General features: G+C 35.2%; 3 protein-coding genes across 3 annotated transcripts; 2 read left to right on the top strand and 1 right to left on the bottom strand.

The window, feature by feature from the left end:
* Positions 1 to 13: 13 nt before the first annotated feature.
* On the bottom strand, positions 14 to 3,324 carry LOC145562247 (PI-PLC X domain-containing protein At5g67130-like). Its single transcript, XM_081622459.1, has 8 exons — positions 3,146 to 3,324; positions 2,803 to 2,934; positions 1,876 to 2,013; positions 1,648 to 1,746; positions 1,219 to 1,522; positions 898 to 1,121; positions 714 to 800; positions 14 to 315 (listed from the first exon to the last, which is right to left on the bottom strand). Exons 1-8 carry the CDS (start codon positions 3,248 to 3,250, stop codon positions 301 to 303), a joined length of 1,104 nt encoding a protein of 367 aa, XP_081478585.1. The 5' UTR covers positions 3,251 to 3,324; the 3' UTR covers positions 14 to 300.
* A 4,252-nt stretch (positions 3,325 to 7,576) lies between these two features.
* On the top strand, positions 7,577 to 10,801 carry LOC145562246 (cytochrome b5-like). The gene is made up of 3 exons (XM_081622458.1): positions 7,577 to 7,873; positions 10,063 to 10,129; positions 10,308 to 10,801. The coding sequence occupies exons 1-3, from the start codon at positions 7,787 to 7,789 to the stop codon at positions 10,550 to 10,552; spliced, it is 399 nt and encodes a 132-aa protein (XP_081478584.1). The 5' UTR covers positions 7,577 to 7,786; the 3' UTR covers positions 10,553 to 10,801.
* A 1,657-nt stretch (positions 10,802 to 12,458) lies between these two features.
* LOC145562245 (uncharacterized) lies at positions 12,459 to 15,452 on the top strand. The gene is made up of 2 exons (XM_081622457.1): positions 12,459 to 12,925; positions 14,798 to 15,452. The coding sequence occupies exons 1-2, from the start codon at positions 12,619 to 12,621 to the stop codon at positions 14,995 to 14,997; spliced, it is 507 nt and encodes a 168-aa protein (XP_081478583.1). The 5' UTR covers positions 12,459 to 12,618; the 3' UTR covers positions 14,998 to 15,452.
* Positions 15,453 to 15,523: the final 71 nt, after the last annotated feature.

The raw sequence follows: 15,523 nt of genomic DNA, 5'->3' as shown, positions 1-15,523 counted from the left end.
AGATCTGCGGGATTTTCTTTCTGAGTGTGAATTATTTGGTTCGGTCTTTGATTTGAAAAGTTCGATTAATTCAAAATTAAATTTAGTTTCGTCTGTGTGATGAAAGAGGTTTTTACTTTGCAAGTACTATTACTAGTGAATTCCTTATCAAAGTACAAGACTTGGGTTAACGTTTAAACTACCCAAACTATTCTATAAAGGAACTAGATGTTAATAAAACTTGAGTAAGCTGCTGACATGAAGTTTATTCGACTTGTGCCCCCACAATACCATGCTGTGGATATAACTGCAAGGCCTTGATCACCTTGATTTTCTCTGCGTCATAAAAAGGAGAGAGTTAGAAATTCTAAAAAGCAATGATACAATGATACATAAATACGTAATCTTATAATCCCTCTCTGTCTGAAATTAGTTGTCATATTGTTACAATGATACGTAAATACGTAATCTTATAATGAAGTGTATGATATGATTATACAAGGACATTCTTAGTAATGTTTGTGTTACAACAATTATTTATCTACTCATAACTCTGTATATATGGCCATTGATTTGAGACAGAGTACTATATAGCTTAAACTGAAGCTAAAGTTAGTTCATGATTGATCCAAACATTAAAGGTTCTTTTAAATCCATTGGTTCAAACTTTAGGGTGAGTTTGTGAGCCTTAAAATGGCATAAGCTATTTGTTCCGTAATGAAAGGTCATATTACCACACATGCATGAATGTTAGTGGAACCACATAGCAGCTCTCCATTCAGGGTGTCGACTGCTTCGAATGCTCCTCCTCCCGCACTCCTCTGTTAATGTACTTATATTAATCACACCATTGAATGACATAATCTATAAAAACATTCTTGTAATACTTTGTATCATATCGAGCTTAGTTCACGTTACCTTGTAGTAATCAACAGCAACAAAATTAGCCCAACGGTTACCAGCAGCAGCATAGCAAGTTTGTAGCATCTCAATCAATTCTCTGGAGTTATGCTCACATGCTGTTAGCTTCACAGGAATTGTTTTAAAATGATTAACTAACACCAAAGATTTGGTGTGATCATTCAATGGAGATGACTCGTTTCGCTTTGGACACCTTCCTGGTTTCATCCCTTTACTTCCAACTGCAAAGGAGTTAAGGGAGAAAATTATTAGCTCGATCAACTAATGTTTTTTTGTATCTTGATCAAGCAAAAACAAAAAGTTTATGTCATATCTTACACTGATTTTCAACCATGTAGTTCCACTGGTAAGCAATCCCCTCGCTTCTTTCCTTATCCATATCGGAGGTGAACACGACAAGCCTTTGATTCTTAGCTACCATTTGGCTAACCAAGGGCCAATTCTTGCCATTCTTAGGCATGTTTGATACCGGGAACCAATATTTCATTAAGCCTGACTCCTTAAAAATTTTTGTCAACCCTTTTGGGGTCTTTACATAATCTTCCAAGATTAGTGTTACAATTTCGGATGGATTGGATGCCATGAATACTTCAATTTCCTTCAATGTATCAATAGCACGTTCCTTTAATTACGAAAACAAAATCAACATTTCAATCACATCGGTTTACATACAGTGTCATTCAATCAAAAACTCTAGGCAACAAATGTTCTTATGTTTTAAGTAAATTAAACGAGTCTAGTTCTTACAAATGTGGTATATGAGTGACATTGGCCTTTAAACGAATGGCACAACCATACATCTCCTCTGTAGTCATAGGTATCTAGCATCAAGGCTCGAACACCATTCTGCACACAAGTTGTCAGCGATCATCACAACGATTTTTTTTAAATGAAAACAGACATTTTGTTCAAAAGTGGTGCTTATTCTATATCACATTTGTTCTAATAATAGACTGTAGGGAAAAAAAGGCTTACGTGTAGTTGTTGTGTAACGCTATCTTCTTGATTTCTGAAGGTTACTCTAGGAGCTTTGGTGTTGTGGCGTTCTCCTTCGATGGCAAAGGAATTATGAGTTGTCAAGAATGCATATTTGTTGAAAGGCAGAGAATCATTCTGGAAACAGCAGAAATAAGAAAAAGTTCTTATAACAGATTTAAATACTTTGGGCTAAATGAATAATAATAATACGTTTGTATATGGCTAAAAGTTTCTTTCTGGAAAACCATTCGATTTATTCATAGTTTGAATTAGTATGTAGTATGAAGTATAAAGTTTATATACTTGTACTTTCCTTAAATTATATAGAGTAAAATGTTGATGCATGTTATTTGTAGAAGCTAGGTAAGCCTTGAGTTGCCTATGCAGAGTTGCAGATGATCCCTAGAGACACAAACCGCTACATTCGAGTTCATTTGAATTTCATTAACTCAGTTTGATTACTAGCTTAGCACAATAGCTAGTACAACTACGGTTTGAAGCTAAGTAAACCAATACCACATGATCATTTTTCGGAATTTAATCAAATGATCCAAATTCCGAGGCTTTGTAGTTGTTGTTGATCCAATTTCTGAGGCTTTCATCAATCCAAAAATTCCCCTACATTAAGTTACAAAAATCTCAAAAGGTTGTTAAATAAAAGATCAAAACTATGTCACTCAAACTTAAACCTTTTTTTTTCAGCCTCAGAGATAGATTTATCGTTGCTTGATTAAGCGTTAACCAGTTGTACATTAACACGGACATGTAACTATGATATCCTCAATGTAGCAAAATTTAGAAGTTTTTAATAGTGATCTTTATAAAACAGTATAATTCTCAATGCTAGTAATTCCAATCAGAAGATTCAAAATCATCATGCAATTTGTGATACATAGCAAGGTACATGAGAAAAAAGTAACATACCACAAGTTTGAACTGATTAGTGACAGTTGATCGAACACATTTTGACCCACTAAAACTTGGTCTTGGATACCGACAATTAGAACAGTACAAACCAGCACCACAATCTGAATTTCTTGCACAATTTTCCATAAACTGCAAACCATAAAATTATTAGCATTGCAAACTAAAATTTGCACAATTTACTTTGAAAAAGAAAGCAAATTTTATGCAACAAACAGCTCCCTTCATTCATCTCTAAATGTATGTTGCTCCTACATACTGACTTTTTTTTTGTGAGACAATCATCGTTAAAATAGGAACAACAGTTAGAGACGAGGGGTACATATAATCATGTATAATGTACCTTGCACTGTCTGTTGGAGCAAGAAGCAGAGATAACAACAGCATTGTGTAAGATGGTTGAGAAAAATATTAGTGAAACTAAAAGCAGATTATTTGGAATAATCATCTTGTTTATTAGGAGTTAGGAGGTTGTAAGAGAGTTTAAGGAATTGTAAGGTTTAAATAAATGGGAAGAAGGTGAACAGATATTTTAGGCCAGAAAGTGAAAGCGTTCCACCAGTTGGTTGGTTCAGATGATTGAAGCTGACGGTTACTACTTACTAGATGCTTTAATTTTGTGTTTTGTGGCAAAAACCGTTCTTTTTTTCTTTCTATGGCAATGAGCCATTGCTGCTTGGGCCCGTGGGTACTTCGTGTTGGGTCGGGTATTAAAAATTACTTAATTTTTTTTAAATGCATTATTTGAGTTTTCACACTTGTCAAGGCATAAATTTAACCATCAATATTTTTAATGAGATATTAGTAACAATTATGAAAGTCGACATTGTAGCAAATCCAATAATGAATTACATCCAATAATGAATTACATGACCATGTTTATAAATTAAATAGTAATAAGAAAATTAAGTCAAAAGTAACATATAAATAGTATAACATCTCAAGTGATGTATTTAAAAAATTCGGAGGGAGTAGATCCTCTACACATATAAGGCTTTTCTTTCATGTATGTATATCCACCCAAATTTCATTTATTTGAACTTATATTACACATTATTAGAACACAAAGTATTGGGTTAGGCAAGCCTCACCCAACTATTGGTCAGTCCACCTTAACCCTTCCACAAACACTCTCTTATCTTCTTCCTCATTTTCTCTCTCCTCTTTCTATTTTCAGCACACTTGATAATCAAACCTTAACAATGGTAAGATTGGTATCATCGATGGCGAGAAACTTGTCAGGATCAAAGATGTCATCCATGGAGGAAGAGAGAGAAAGTTTTAGAGAATTGAAGAGGATGGAGAGGAGAGAGAAAATAAAGATTGTTGATTATATTTGTCCATGATTTATGCTTGAATTGGCTTGATAATTGCTTGAGATTCTCGGGTTTTTCGAAAAATGCAAAAAAAAAAAAAAAAAAAAAAAAATCGATTTGGGGCTTTCTTGTGTTGTGTATAATTGTTGAAATTAATTGTCCTATGTGATTGTATGTTGAATTGTGAGCGTTTTGATAACAAATGTATGTATTTTGGTTGAAAAATGAGCATGTTATGTTATACCCATGAGTTTAGTACGGGACCTTCGATGGTGGTTCCACCACTGTTGACCTTTTAATTATTTTTAGAAAATAAATTATATTGTTTAGATTATATCTTCAATAATAAATTAGATGATATCATCTATAAGTTGGATAGTATCATCTATTGTCTAGATGATATCCCGTATTAGTTCCATGATATCCTCTATTAGTTCAATGATTTCCTTTATTATATAGGTTTCATGATATTATCTATAGACTGAATGATATCTTCTATTGGTTCTATGATATCATCTATAAGCTGGATGATATCATCCATTGCCTAGATAATATCATTTATAGGTTGGATGATATATATCATCTAATGGTTATATAATATCATTTGTAGGCCGGATGATATCCTTTATTAGATTGTTGGATGATATCCTCTATTGGTTATATGATATCATCTATTGTCTCTGTGATAATCCTCTATTGATTCTATGATATCCTCTACTGGATTCATGATATCATCCTACATTTATTGTGTGTGTATATATATATATATATATATATATATATATATATATATATATATATATATATGATATCATCTCGCTTATAGATGATATCATTTGTTTGTTCAATGATATTCTCTGTTGGTTCTATAATATCATGTATAGGCTTGATGATATCCTCTATTGGTCATATGATATCATCTACAAATTGAAATTGTTGTTTTAAGGCTTGTCTCACCAAATTATTGGTGAGGCAAGCCTCACGCAATACCTTCTCTTATTAGAAATCCTTTTAATTATAAATTGAATAAAATAACTAAATTTATTTTATCTGAAACTATTAACCTTGAAATAAGATGATCACAAGGTAGACACTAAAAGTAGTGCCTCAATAGATGCCTCGTGTTATTACATGCTCGCTCTAAATTAGTTAAACATTGTAATGAATACTTAAAATGATGTGTAAGTACATAATTATTCAAATGAATGTGATTGGCGCAAGATCAACTTTCACGAATAAGATATTAAAATTAAAAAAGACAAATAAGTACTCATTAACAAATCTTGTAACATTGTTGGATGGACGAATAGGAATTAAAAAACAAATGGTTATTCCAACGAAGGTTCTCATATCATAATCTATCTTTAGGCCCTATTTAGTTCTCCTTACATTTGCTTATCTGATCTGGTCTGGTCTGATCTGATCTGATTTGAATGTCAGATTTGACCTTAAATATACAATAATGTATACGGAAAAAATTATCAAGTGGTGTCTTGTTAGATTCGTAATAATGTGTATTTTATTAAAATATGATTTTCAGAATTTTTTTAATTACGAAATTAAAGATATTTAGTGATAAAAAACTGCACATAAAACGATGATCTGATCTGAACCTATTTTTTCTGATCTGATCTGATCTGAACTTATTTTTTATGAAATAAGTAAAGATAAGGTGAACTAAACAAGGTCTTATACTCCGTATAACATATGTTTACTTTATGATGGTTGAATGAAATAGATATTTGATTATTTGGGAATGAGAGTACAAAAAGTGTTCAAACAATTATTCATTAGATCCTACTACATTCATAGACAACCGCTACTTTGATTTATACAACAACTTTAATTATCATTTAATTTCAACAACACACAAACTTAATTGAATCAAATAACTCTTAACAAAGTACACAAGAGAATTGCTAGGGTTGATCGAGTTTAGTGGCGGAGCCAGAATTTTTAGTAAGAGGGGGCCAAGAACATATCTTTATGTGTATAATTTCGCAACTACAATTGGATTGGTTACCTTTGTATTAAAAAAAAAAATAAAATAAAAAATAAAAAAAAGTTGCAAGATTTGAACTTTTGATATCTAATTGAATGAGCACATACGAGTAAATGGCAAAATTAGAAAATCTAGATAATGAATATGGATGGATTAATGCATTTTTGTTTCTTGATTTCACTTACATAATCGACACATATAAAGCAATAGATTGTTCAATCATAAAAATCCTTCATGATGGCTAGATTCTTGAAAATAAAGAGTAAAGGTACGTAAGAGCATTATTATCTCCGAGCACTCTCACCTGACAATATTCGAACTCTAGAAAGCAAAGTCTTCGATTTTTTTTTTTATCCAAAAGAAGTCCACAGACTAAAGAAAAAAAAAAAAAAAAAAAAAAAAAAAAACTATGACAAACTACTTACGGAGGGACCAGGCAAGGCAACGCCACACCTCTAGAATACGATTAAGCTCCAAAGAAATATTAACAATTGACAAAGGAGAATCTTGGATGACTCCGCGGTTGGCCAACCAATCCGCCACCCGATTTCCCTCTTTATAAATATGAGCAACCTTTATTTTCCCACCTTGCATCATTGATCATATTCTTCGATTAGTTATTGTGCTTATTTAATACTTTTTCGAGTGTTAATTAACACTAATTCTATTTAAGGGTCGTTTGGTTGGCATAGGGTAATTGGAATGAAATGAACAAAGGGAAAGAAAAAGAATGGAATGAAAATCCCTTAAATTTCTTATGTTATTTGTTTTAAAAAACAAAGGGAATCAAACCACCAGTCCCACCACCATACAACAACCTATCTTCTTCGCTTCCTACCTTTTTCAGCTACCATCCAGCCACCCCACCATTCGCGGCACCTCCCCCACCACCGCTGCTCTTCGCCTCTTCTTCCAAGCCCTCGCCGCACCTCCACTTCCCCCGTAAAACTCTCCCCTTCCGTCGTAAAACCATAGAAACCCCTCCCTGTTCCCGTAAAACCGTCGTTTGTCCATCCCTCCACCCTCGAAACCCTAGCGCTAGGGTTTTGAGGGTGGAAGGATGGACGAACGTCAGTTTTACGGGGATAGGAAGGGGTTTCTAGGGTTTTACGGGGCTGGGGGATGTTTTTTGCGAGGGGAGTAGAGGCGGTGATGATCTGGGAGAGGCGGCGAGGGTCATGGGAGAGGCGGCGAAGCGCGGGTAGTGCGGTGGTTGGGTTTCTCGGTGGTGTGTAGGTAGGAAGGTGGTGATGTGGTGGTGACTAAGGAATGAGAATGGAAATACCTAGAGGGGTGGGGATTCAAATTAGAATAATTTGGGATAAAGGGAATAGGAAAAAAACGACTAATAAATAGCAATAAAGGGAATCAGAATAGTTAATTTTCTTTCCCTATGATTAATACCCCCAATCAAACAGCCCTTTTATGTATACAAATATACAATACACATCGTCTACATATGTGACTAGTCTAAAAGCTAAAAGGTCAGAGAGAGAGGAGTTGAATCAAACAAAGCAAGAAGTTTCGGATTAAAACTTGGAGGTGAGGAAACAACGACTGGGGAGGTCGGCCTAAGCAAAATCCAAACTTCTAACCTCCCAAGGTTTTAGGAGAGAGAAAATCAGGGAGAAAATCCAAAGCCCTCCTCAAATCTCCAACAAACAAAATGCCAACTTTGACGAAACTCTTCAGTATGAAAGAAGCCGCCGAGCACAACACCAAGGATGATTGTTGGGTAGTTATTGATGGCAAGGTTACCTTTCTTTTCTTTGATTTTTTCATTCATTTTTCCAGATCTTCTAATAATTTGCTTAATTTGAGGGTTTATTTGGGTGTTCATTGTTGTGGAATTTGTTCAAAAAGTAGTTTACTTTAGTGGGTTTTGATTTGATTTTGTAATGGTTGTACTTAATTGGAAGAAATGGCTTCTGGGGTTTTGCTTGGTTTCAATCTTGCTCTGAATTGTAACTGTTGTACAACTCCACTGCGTTTTGTTTTGAATTTTCAGTAAATTTGATTAGTTTTTGCTACATATATCCTTGATTAGTGAGGAAATTTTAAGTCATTAGGTTTAAAATCCTCATTGTTGTTGGGTTATTGCATAATAATCCAATGCCCCAATTTGGTCGTGTTCGTAGTTGTGGACTCCAATGCACATTTTGGTCTTGTTTATGCTTTGATTAGCTGTGGAAATATGTTAGATGGTTATGGATTCCAGTTCCTTATTCGGTTCCGTTTGTGCTCAACATAGCTGTGGACTCCAAAGTTCCAATTTGGTTTTAAATGTTCTTGTTTGTGCTCGATGTTACTGAAGACGTAGCTTAGACATTGCTGTGGATTCCAAAGCCTCAATTTGGTAGTGCTTGTTCTCAACTCCTTGCTTTTTGGGCTTAATGTATCTTATTTTTGTTATATCATTTGTTCAGTTGGTATTCTTGTTGTTCGTGTGAACAATTGAAGTGTTATCATGGTACCTAGCTAGTTTTTGGGCTTTTAGGATAATTTACTGATTTTACTCTACACATGAATTACTCCATGATTGGATGTGTATTTCTCTGTTTACTTCTGTGTTTCCTTGGATTGAGTTGGTTTTGGTGTTGGTCATTTAGAGGCAGATCTTTGAACTTTGTTATTGTTGGGGTTTATTATGCTCTATGTTATTCTCAATGTTTTAAAGACTAAAAAGAGGCTGTGCTTTCTCACTTCCCCGCTATATATAATATTTTCTGGCTTGTAAGTACAAACCATATATATGCAGGTATTCTGAGTTTGAGTGCATATACGGAACATTGCAACACTTAGATTATCCTTAAATTACAAAATAAGACTTATCTAGCTTAGGTATTCCTGTCAATGAGAGGTGAATATGATATACTAGCTGGATGTTTGGGAGGAATTCTTTACAAGTGGTGAGATTATTTTGATGTCAATATTTATATTTCAACATGTGTGATTTTTCAAGAAGCTCTGCTGCTATCTCAAATCAATTAGCATCACTTTATTAGGTGTATTCTAATTCGCTTATGTATTCAATAGATCTCAAGCATATTAATTATTATTGTGGCATATATGTTTGCGCTTTAAAGTGTGCACTTATGTTTTTAAGAATTGCAACAAATCAAATCGTGAAGCCATATTTCTTTTCCATGTGGCTGGATGCTTATAATCTTGTGTGAATGTCTTTTCTCTCAAGATGTTTTGGATGAGAGAGATGTTTGTTTTGGGGGCCGGGGGGGGGGGGGGGGGGGGGGAGGTGTTGGTGTTCAAATCAGTTTTGCTTCCAAAATTGTCGCTGCTTGTGTTTCTCAAGCTGTCAGATTGCTATTGTTTCGTTAACATGGTTGTGCTGTGCTTTTAGTTATCTTCATCACTCGTGTCCAATAAGTATATATGTCAAATCTTAATCCTCCTGCCTTTAGCGTTGGAGTTTTTCTCTTGCCAAATACTTTTATATGTGTCATTTGTTGTTTGGTCACAAAGAGTTGTGTTTAAATTCAGAATTATCTATCTCAGTGGTTAAATTTCTTTTTAGGTTAAATTATTCACGCTAGAAGCTCTAAATACGTGTGAAGTCAGGTATAACATAACATCTTAAATTGGATAGAGGATTACCATTAGTGTTGCTGATGTCTATCTTTCAAGTCGCACGGGCTTTCTCTTCTCAATGAGTTTGTTCTTCTGCGTATTTAACATGGCTTAGTGTGTCGTATTTTGTGTTACCATATTTAATGATTATTAGTCCAAGCTTTGGTGAATTTGTGTTTTGAGTAAACAAGGCAGCATATTGCCACACTGCCCATACATAGTGTATTGATCTTATTTAATTGTTTCAGAATTCTTTTTTTAATGTGTAGTCAATTACTCCCTGTTTTGGAATGTATATGGATATAGTATTATTCATCTTGCTCAGATTTTGGAACTCAATAAATGATTCCTTTTCAGGTGTATGATGTTACATCTTACCTCGACGATCATCCCGGTGGTGATGATGTGCTTCTCAGCGCAACTGGTATGTCCATTATCTCAGTAGATCCAGTGCTTGCTGTTATGTATCAAAATTTGCCCAATATAAGATATCTAATGTTGATGCCCTACAACTTATGAGATAATCATTATATTGTAATGGTGGGAAGATTATAAAAATATTTTATGCAAATTTTCTGAAATATCATGTACGTATAATGAAGGAAAGGATGCAAAAGAAGAATTTGAAGATGCTGGACATAGCCAAGATGCAAGGGACGAGATGGAGAAGTATTTTGTTGGAGAGCTAGACCCATCTGCTGCAACTATTCCAGAACCTAAACAGGAAAAGAAGGGTATGGATACCATCCAGAAGATTAAGGACTTGCCTCTGCAGTACTGGGTAGCTCCTGTAGCCGTTGTTGGCATCTCAATTGTAGTTGGCTTCCTTTACTTACGAAAGAAGTAGGAAACTCGTAGAAGCAAGCAGGGAGCTAGTAGAACAAGCATCATACATCAATTCAACTTAAAATAATTGTTGATTGAATGAGAAGGATAGCTTAGCAATTTTGATAGAAAATTTATTCTCCTTGATTTTTCATTGATAAACAATAGTATATCCTGATATTCTTGTGGAAGTATGGTTTTTGGTCAGAGCTTGAGATTACTCATAATACGAGAAGTTCGTGGAGAATTGATCATTCAAATTGGTTGTTTATGTGTTTTCGAAGGTCTCTTTTAATTTTCAAAAATGGAATATTGATCTTAATCAATAACTCAATTTATCTAACTTTATTTTGATACTGATTATGATGCAAAATCAGATTGAGCAAATGAAATACACGAGGAAAAAAGTGTGATAGATTTGGTGTTTGTTTGGTTGGATGAAGAAAGTAGTAACTCTAGTGAGACTTCAACACATGGAGTTCTATTTCCTAGGAAATGACAAGATTTGTTCAATTTATTTTTATCAATAACTCATATGTGAACTTATATTATTTGTATAAAGAGAATATATTTATACAAGAATGGTTGAACTACAAATTCTTGAAGGGCATAATGATTATCTCTCATAAGTATATATTCTCTTTATCAACCATACCTTTTTTATAAAGAGTATATTTATAGAAGAATTGTTGAACTACAAATTATTGTAAATCTTTATAAATAATTAAATATAGATATATATAGTAAAGGAAAAATGAAAACTAATAATCCCACCTTTGCTCCGTGTTCTATAAACAATCCCGCCTTTTGAAATTCCAGAAACAATCCCATCTTTGACAAGGATCTTCCACTAATGATCCCTTTGACCTTCAACCTGTTAAACAAGTTAATTTTTTTTTTCCTCTTTTTTTCTTAGTTTCTCTTCTTGGCCACCAGTCCACCACCAACACCACCCCTGCACCCTCACGCACTACACCAGCCGACCAGCTGCTCACCTCCTCCCACTTCACCACCGGCATCAACTACACCACCGCAACCAACATCAACAACAACTCACAACAACCTAACTTCAGGCCTGAAAAAATGGAGAACGGTTGCGGCACCATATCAACAGCTCTACCCGACTCACCTCCGCTGCCGATTCCTCCATTCAACTCCTCTCTTCGTCGATCTCAGGCAGCTTCAACGATGCTTGCACCGCCAACATCCTCCTTCGCCTTTTTCGCAAACCCAATTCTCTTTCCTCTAGTGCTGAAACCTTCGATTCTCTCTCCTCCATTGCGCCGGAACCTCCAAATCTCTCTCCTCCATTGCGTTGAAACCTTCAATTCTTCTTCCTCCGATGAATTTTAGTATTACCTTCATTCTTCTGCGCTTTGTAGGGCCAAGTATTTCTCTGCTTTGTTCTCCGATCGATGGAGCAAAAACGATGAAATCACCTTCTCTTTGCTACGATGGTGATGTGGAGGGGCGGGGATGGGGGCCATTTGGGCGATAAGAGTGGCGATGACGGTGGTTTCTGGCTCCTTGGAGGGGTAGGTTGGGTTGCGAGGCTAGGGTTGGGGCGTGTCTGGGCTAGTGGCAGGGCTGGGGTTGGGGCGTGGCGGGGCTATAGTTTTGGGTTTTTTTAATTAATTTTGTTTTTTTAATTATTAAAATTTAGAATAAACCAATCAAAATACGACACATGTCTTATCACCTAAGAAAACCGGTTACCAAAACAATCCAACCGGTCGAGGATTGTTAATAGAAGATGGGGGTTCAAAGGTGGGATTATTTCTGGAATTTCAAAATATGGGATTGTTTATAGAATACCGACTAAATGTAGAATTATTAGATTCCATTTTTCTTAAAGTAAAACTAGAGATTACACGGGAGGTAAACTAGTTAACAAGATATAGAGTATAACTCTAAAACAAAACTTAACTCGAACCCAACACCCGATTCAACAAATCCAATTCCATTACAAATTAGCAATTATATAACCCCGGCCCCCGGAGAACAATCTTTGAAATTGCAGTGTGCACTCTTCACAGCAGCGAACACACAAGAAAGAAAGAAGGAGAAGAGAGAGAAAAGGAAGAGACAATGATGAATCAACCAGGAATGCAGAAGAACACACTGTACGTAGGAGGATTAGCAGAGGAAGTTAACGAATCCATTCTTCATGCCGCATTCATCCCTTTTGGAGAAATCAAAGATGTCAAAACCCCACTTGATCAAGCTACCCAGAAACACAGATCCTTTGGTTTCGTTACTTTCTTGGAGAGAGAAGATGCTTCTGCTGCCATGGATAACATGGATGGTGCTGAGCTTTATGGTCGTGTTCTTACAGTTAATTACGCTCTTCCTGAGAAGATTAAGGGTGGTGAACAAGGATGGGCTGCTCAACCTAGTATGTTTCCTCTTTTCAATCTCTTATTTTGTTCTGAAACCCTAATTTTAATCTTAGTTTTTCTTTGTTTTTTCGTGGGTTTTGTTGTTGATTGTTGAATTTATGTAGCTGTAATTTGTGGGTTTATCTTTGTTTTTACAATTTTGGGGTTTTCGTGGTTGTAATTTATGTTGTGGGATTTGTTTGTTGGGGAAGTGGGGTGATTGTAATTTGGATGAATATTGTTTCTGAGTTAGGCATTGATTTTGGTGGTTTTGTATTGCTTCGTATTACAATTCTTGAGGAGGGATTGAGTTCAAATTCGTGCCCAAATTATTATGAGATAAAGAAAGGTTTGTCCTGAAATTAGTAGACAGGAGGAGAAAAGGTGAGGGCTATAAATGCTGAAAAACACCGCGATTTCATCTGCCATGATCAGTCTGCAATCTTGTTCTAGGATGTGTGCTTGTGTTGTCAGCATGAATGTGCCAAGATTTTCATATCAAGAGCATATGAGGTTTATGCAAATACACGATTGTGTTTGGTTTTTTTTGGTTGATTCTTTGGTATCTTTGTAATTTACTGGCAAATACTGTGTGAAAGTTATTCGATACGATTTGCCCAATATGTAGAACATGTGTTACACTGGAACGAAAACAGAAAGCTTGAGAACACATTTTTTCAGTAAATGAGGAATTGTAGAATTACATAAAGTGAAACAATATCAATTATTTTGCCTGGAAGAACGGAATTCTTTGGTCTGTTATTGGCAGCAATAAAATAGATGAGGAAGGTAATGTAGATAGTAGTTCTGCTTGAAGGTATTAGTTGATTTGAAACTTAAAAAAACCAAGAAGGGAAAAATTTTGTGTTTCTATAGAAGAGGTTTCTCTTGGATATCTTTCCAAGTCCAATTGCTCTGTAACGAGAAATGTGCCGGTTTCTGTGCATCATAGTGTAGCACCATCAATAAATTCTGGAGATATATGTATGTGAGAAAACAGCATCACAGCTGTGAAAAGACAATGATAATCATGATTATCTGTTTATCACAAACAGCACTTGTCACAATGCTGCCTGAGAAAGTATTATTCACCAGTTTACTGATTAATTGATATTGTCCTATCAATATATTTTAGAACTTCAGAATAGAAGTAATTAATCAAAATCAAAAGAAGACAGCACAAATCCTGCTGTCAAACTTTGGTATCTAAAACCTTTGTTATGTCAGGGGAGAGTTTTAACTATAGTGTTTAGCAAGATCAGTTGTTTTACACAGCCCATTCGGTGAATGGTTAATGTCAAAATTCCTTCTATTATGAACTTGAGAACTAAAGCCTTCAAGTTATATGTCAACAATTGGATACCAGAAATCTAGATGAGGATGGAGAAATAAGGATTACTAGTCTGTAGGAACTGAAACTTTTGATGAATTTTACTATCTGATTTAGCTTTCCAATAGTTAGGAATTTGGTAAGACATGTTTTGACTTGATTGTGTTCAGTACTTTTTTTTTGGGGGGTGTTCAGTACTTCAGTATGCTATCATGATGGCATCTTACTGAAACCACTTGATGCATACAGGTATTGTGTTAGCCTCTGACGTTCGGATTGCAGGGATTAGAGAGAAGGGGTGGGAGGAGGATTGGGGGGTGTTGTTGATGCTTTCCAATGCTATAGTCTCTTCCTCTTGTAGTATGATTACTTCTTTTACTCAGACATACTGATTGCACGTACCTAGACTTTTTTGTCAGCTGAAAATCATTTGAAGTGCCTTTTGTTTGTATTATCTTATTGCTCTATTCCCTGCTATTTTGAAAATCACATAGGCAATTAGCAGCATGACTTCTGAATCTGTTGTCTTATAATTAACTTGTATAAATTTTGTCTGCAGTTTGGGCAGATGCTGATACATGGTTTGAGAGACAGCAGATGGAAGAAGAAATGCAACGCCTCCAGGCTGAGCACAAAGCTTCAATAGAAGCAGCTGAGGAGTTGCACAGAAAGAAATTGGCTGAGGATCGAGAAGGGGAAAAAGAGGATGACCCCATGGCTAAGGCTGAAGCAGAGGTCTTACAACAAAATCAGAGTTGATATGTTCACGACCTTTTTTTACTTGGAAAGAAAAATAGAGGGAGAGGTGTTTTGACATCATCAGACACACTTTTACTTGTGATTTTGCTTCTAGAGATTGCCTATATAGATGTATAAACAACGGCTTTAGTGATGAATGGAAGTGTTTCGCAAAAATGCAAAGTGATTTTTCTTCTAGAGATTGCCTGGATAGATGTATAAAAAAAGATTGTGGCTAGTGTCTTTAGGGGTTGGGGGTGTTTCACCACACCAATTAGCTAGAATGAAAAATTTCTTGTGCATTAGGTCATTGTTGATGAATGAAAGAAGAATCAAAGGTGACAGTTGGAGCTAAATATGAATTAAAAGACTGCTATAAATGAAAAAAAAAAAAAGGCTTTTGCTGAGGGCTGAGGTCATTTTTATTTTTATTTTTATTTTTAATGAGATAAATTAAAAAGGTCTCATTTCATGAATGATATGTTTTATTTAAGAAATAACCAAGATTTATACAGTAAATACTTAAATAGAGCAGTACAAACCCCCA

Source organism: Chenopodium album, chromosome 10, assembly GCF_948465745.1.
Source record: "Chenopodium album chromosome 10, dcCheAlbu1.1, whole genome shotgun sequence".
Lineage (NCBI taxonomy): Eukaryota > Viridiplantae > Streptophyta > Magnoliopsida > Caryophyllales > Amaranthaceae > Chenopodium > Chenopodium album.
Note: the sequence above shows the minus strand (reverse complement) of the source record. Positions and strands in the feature narration are given on the sequence as shown.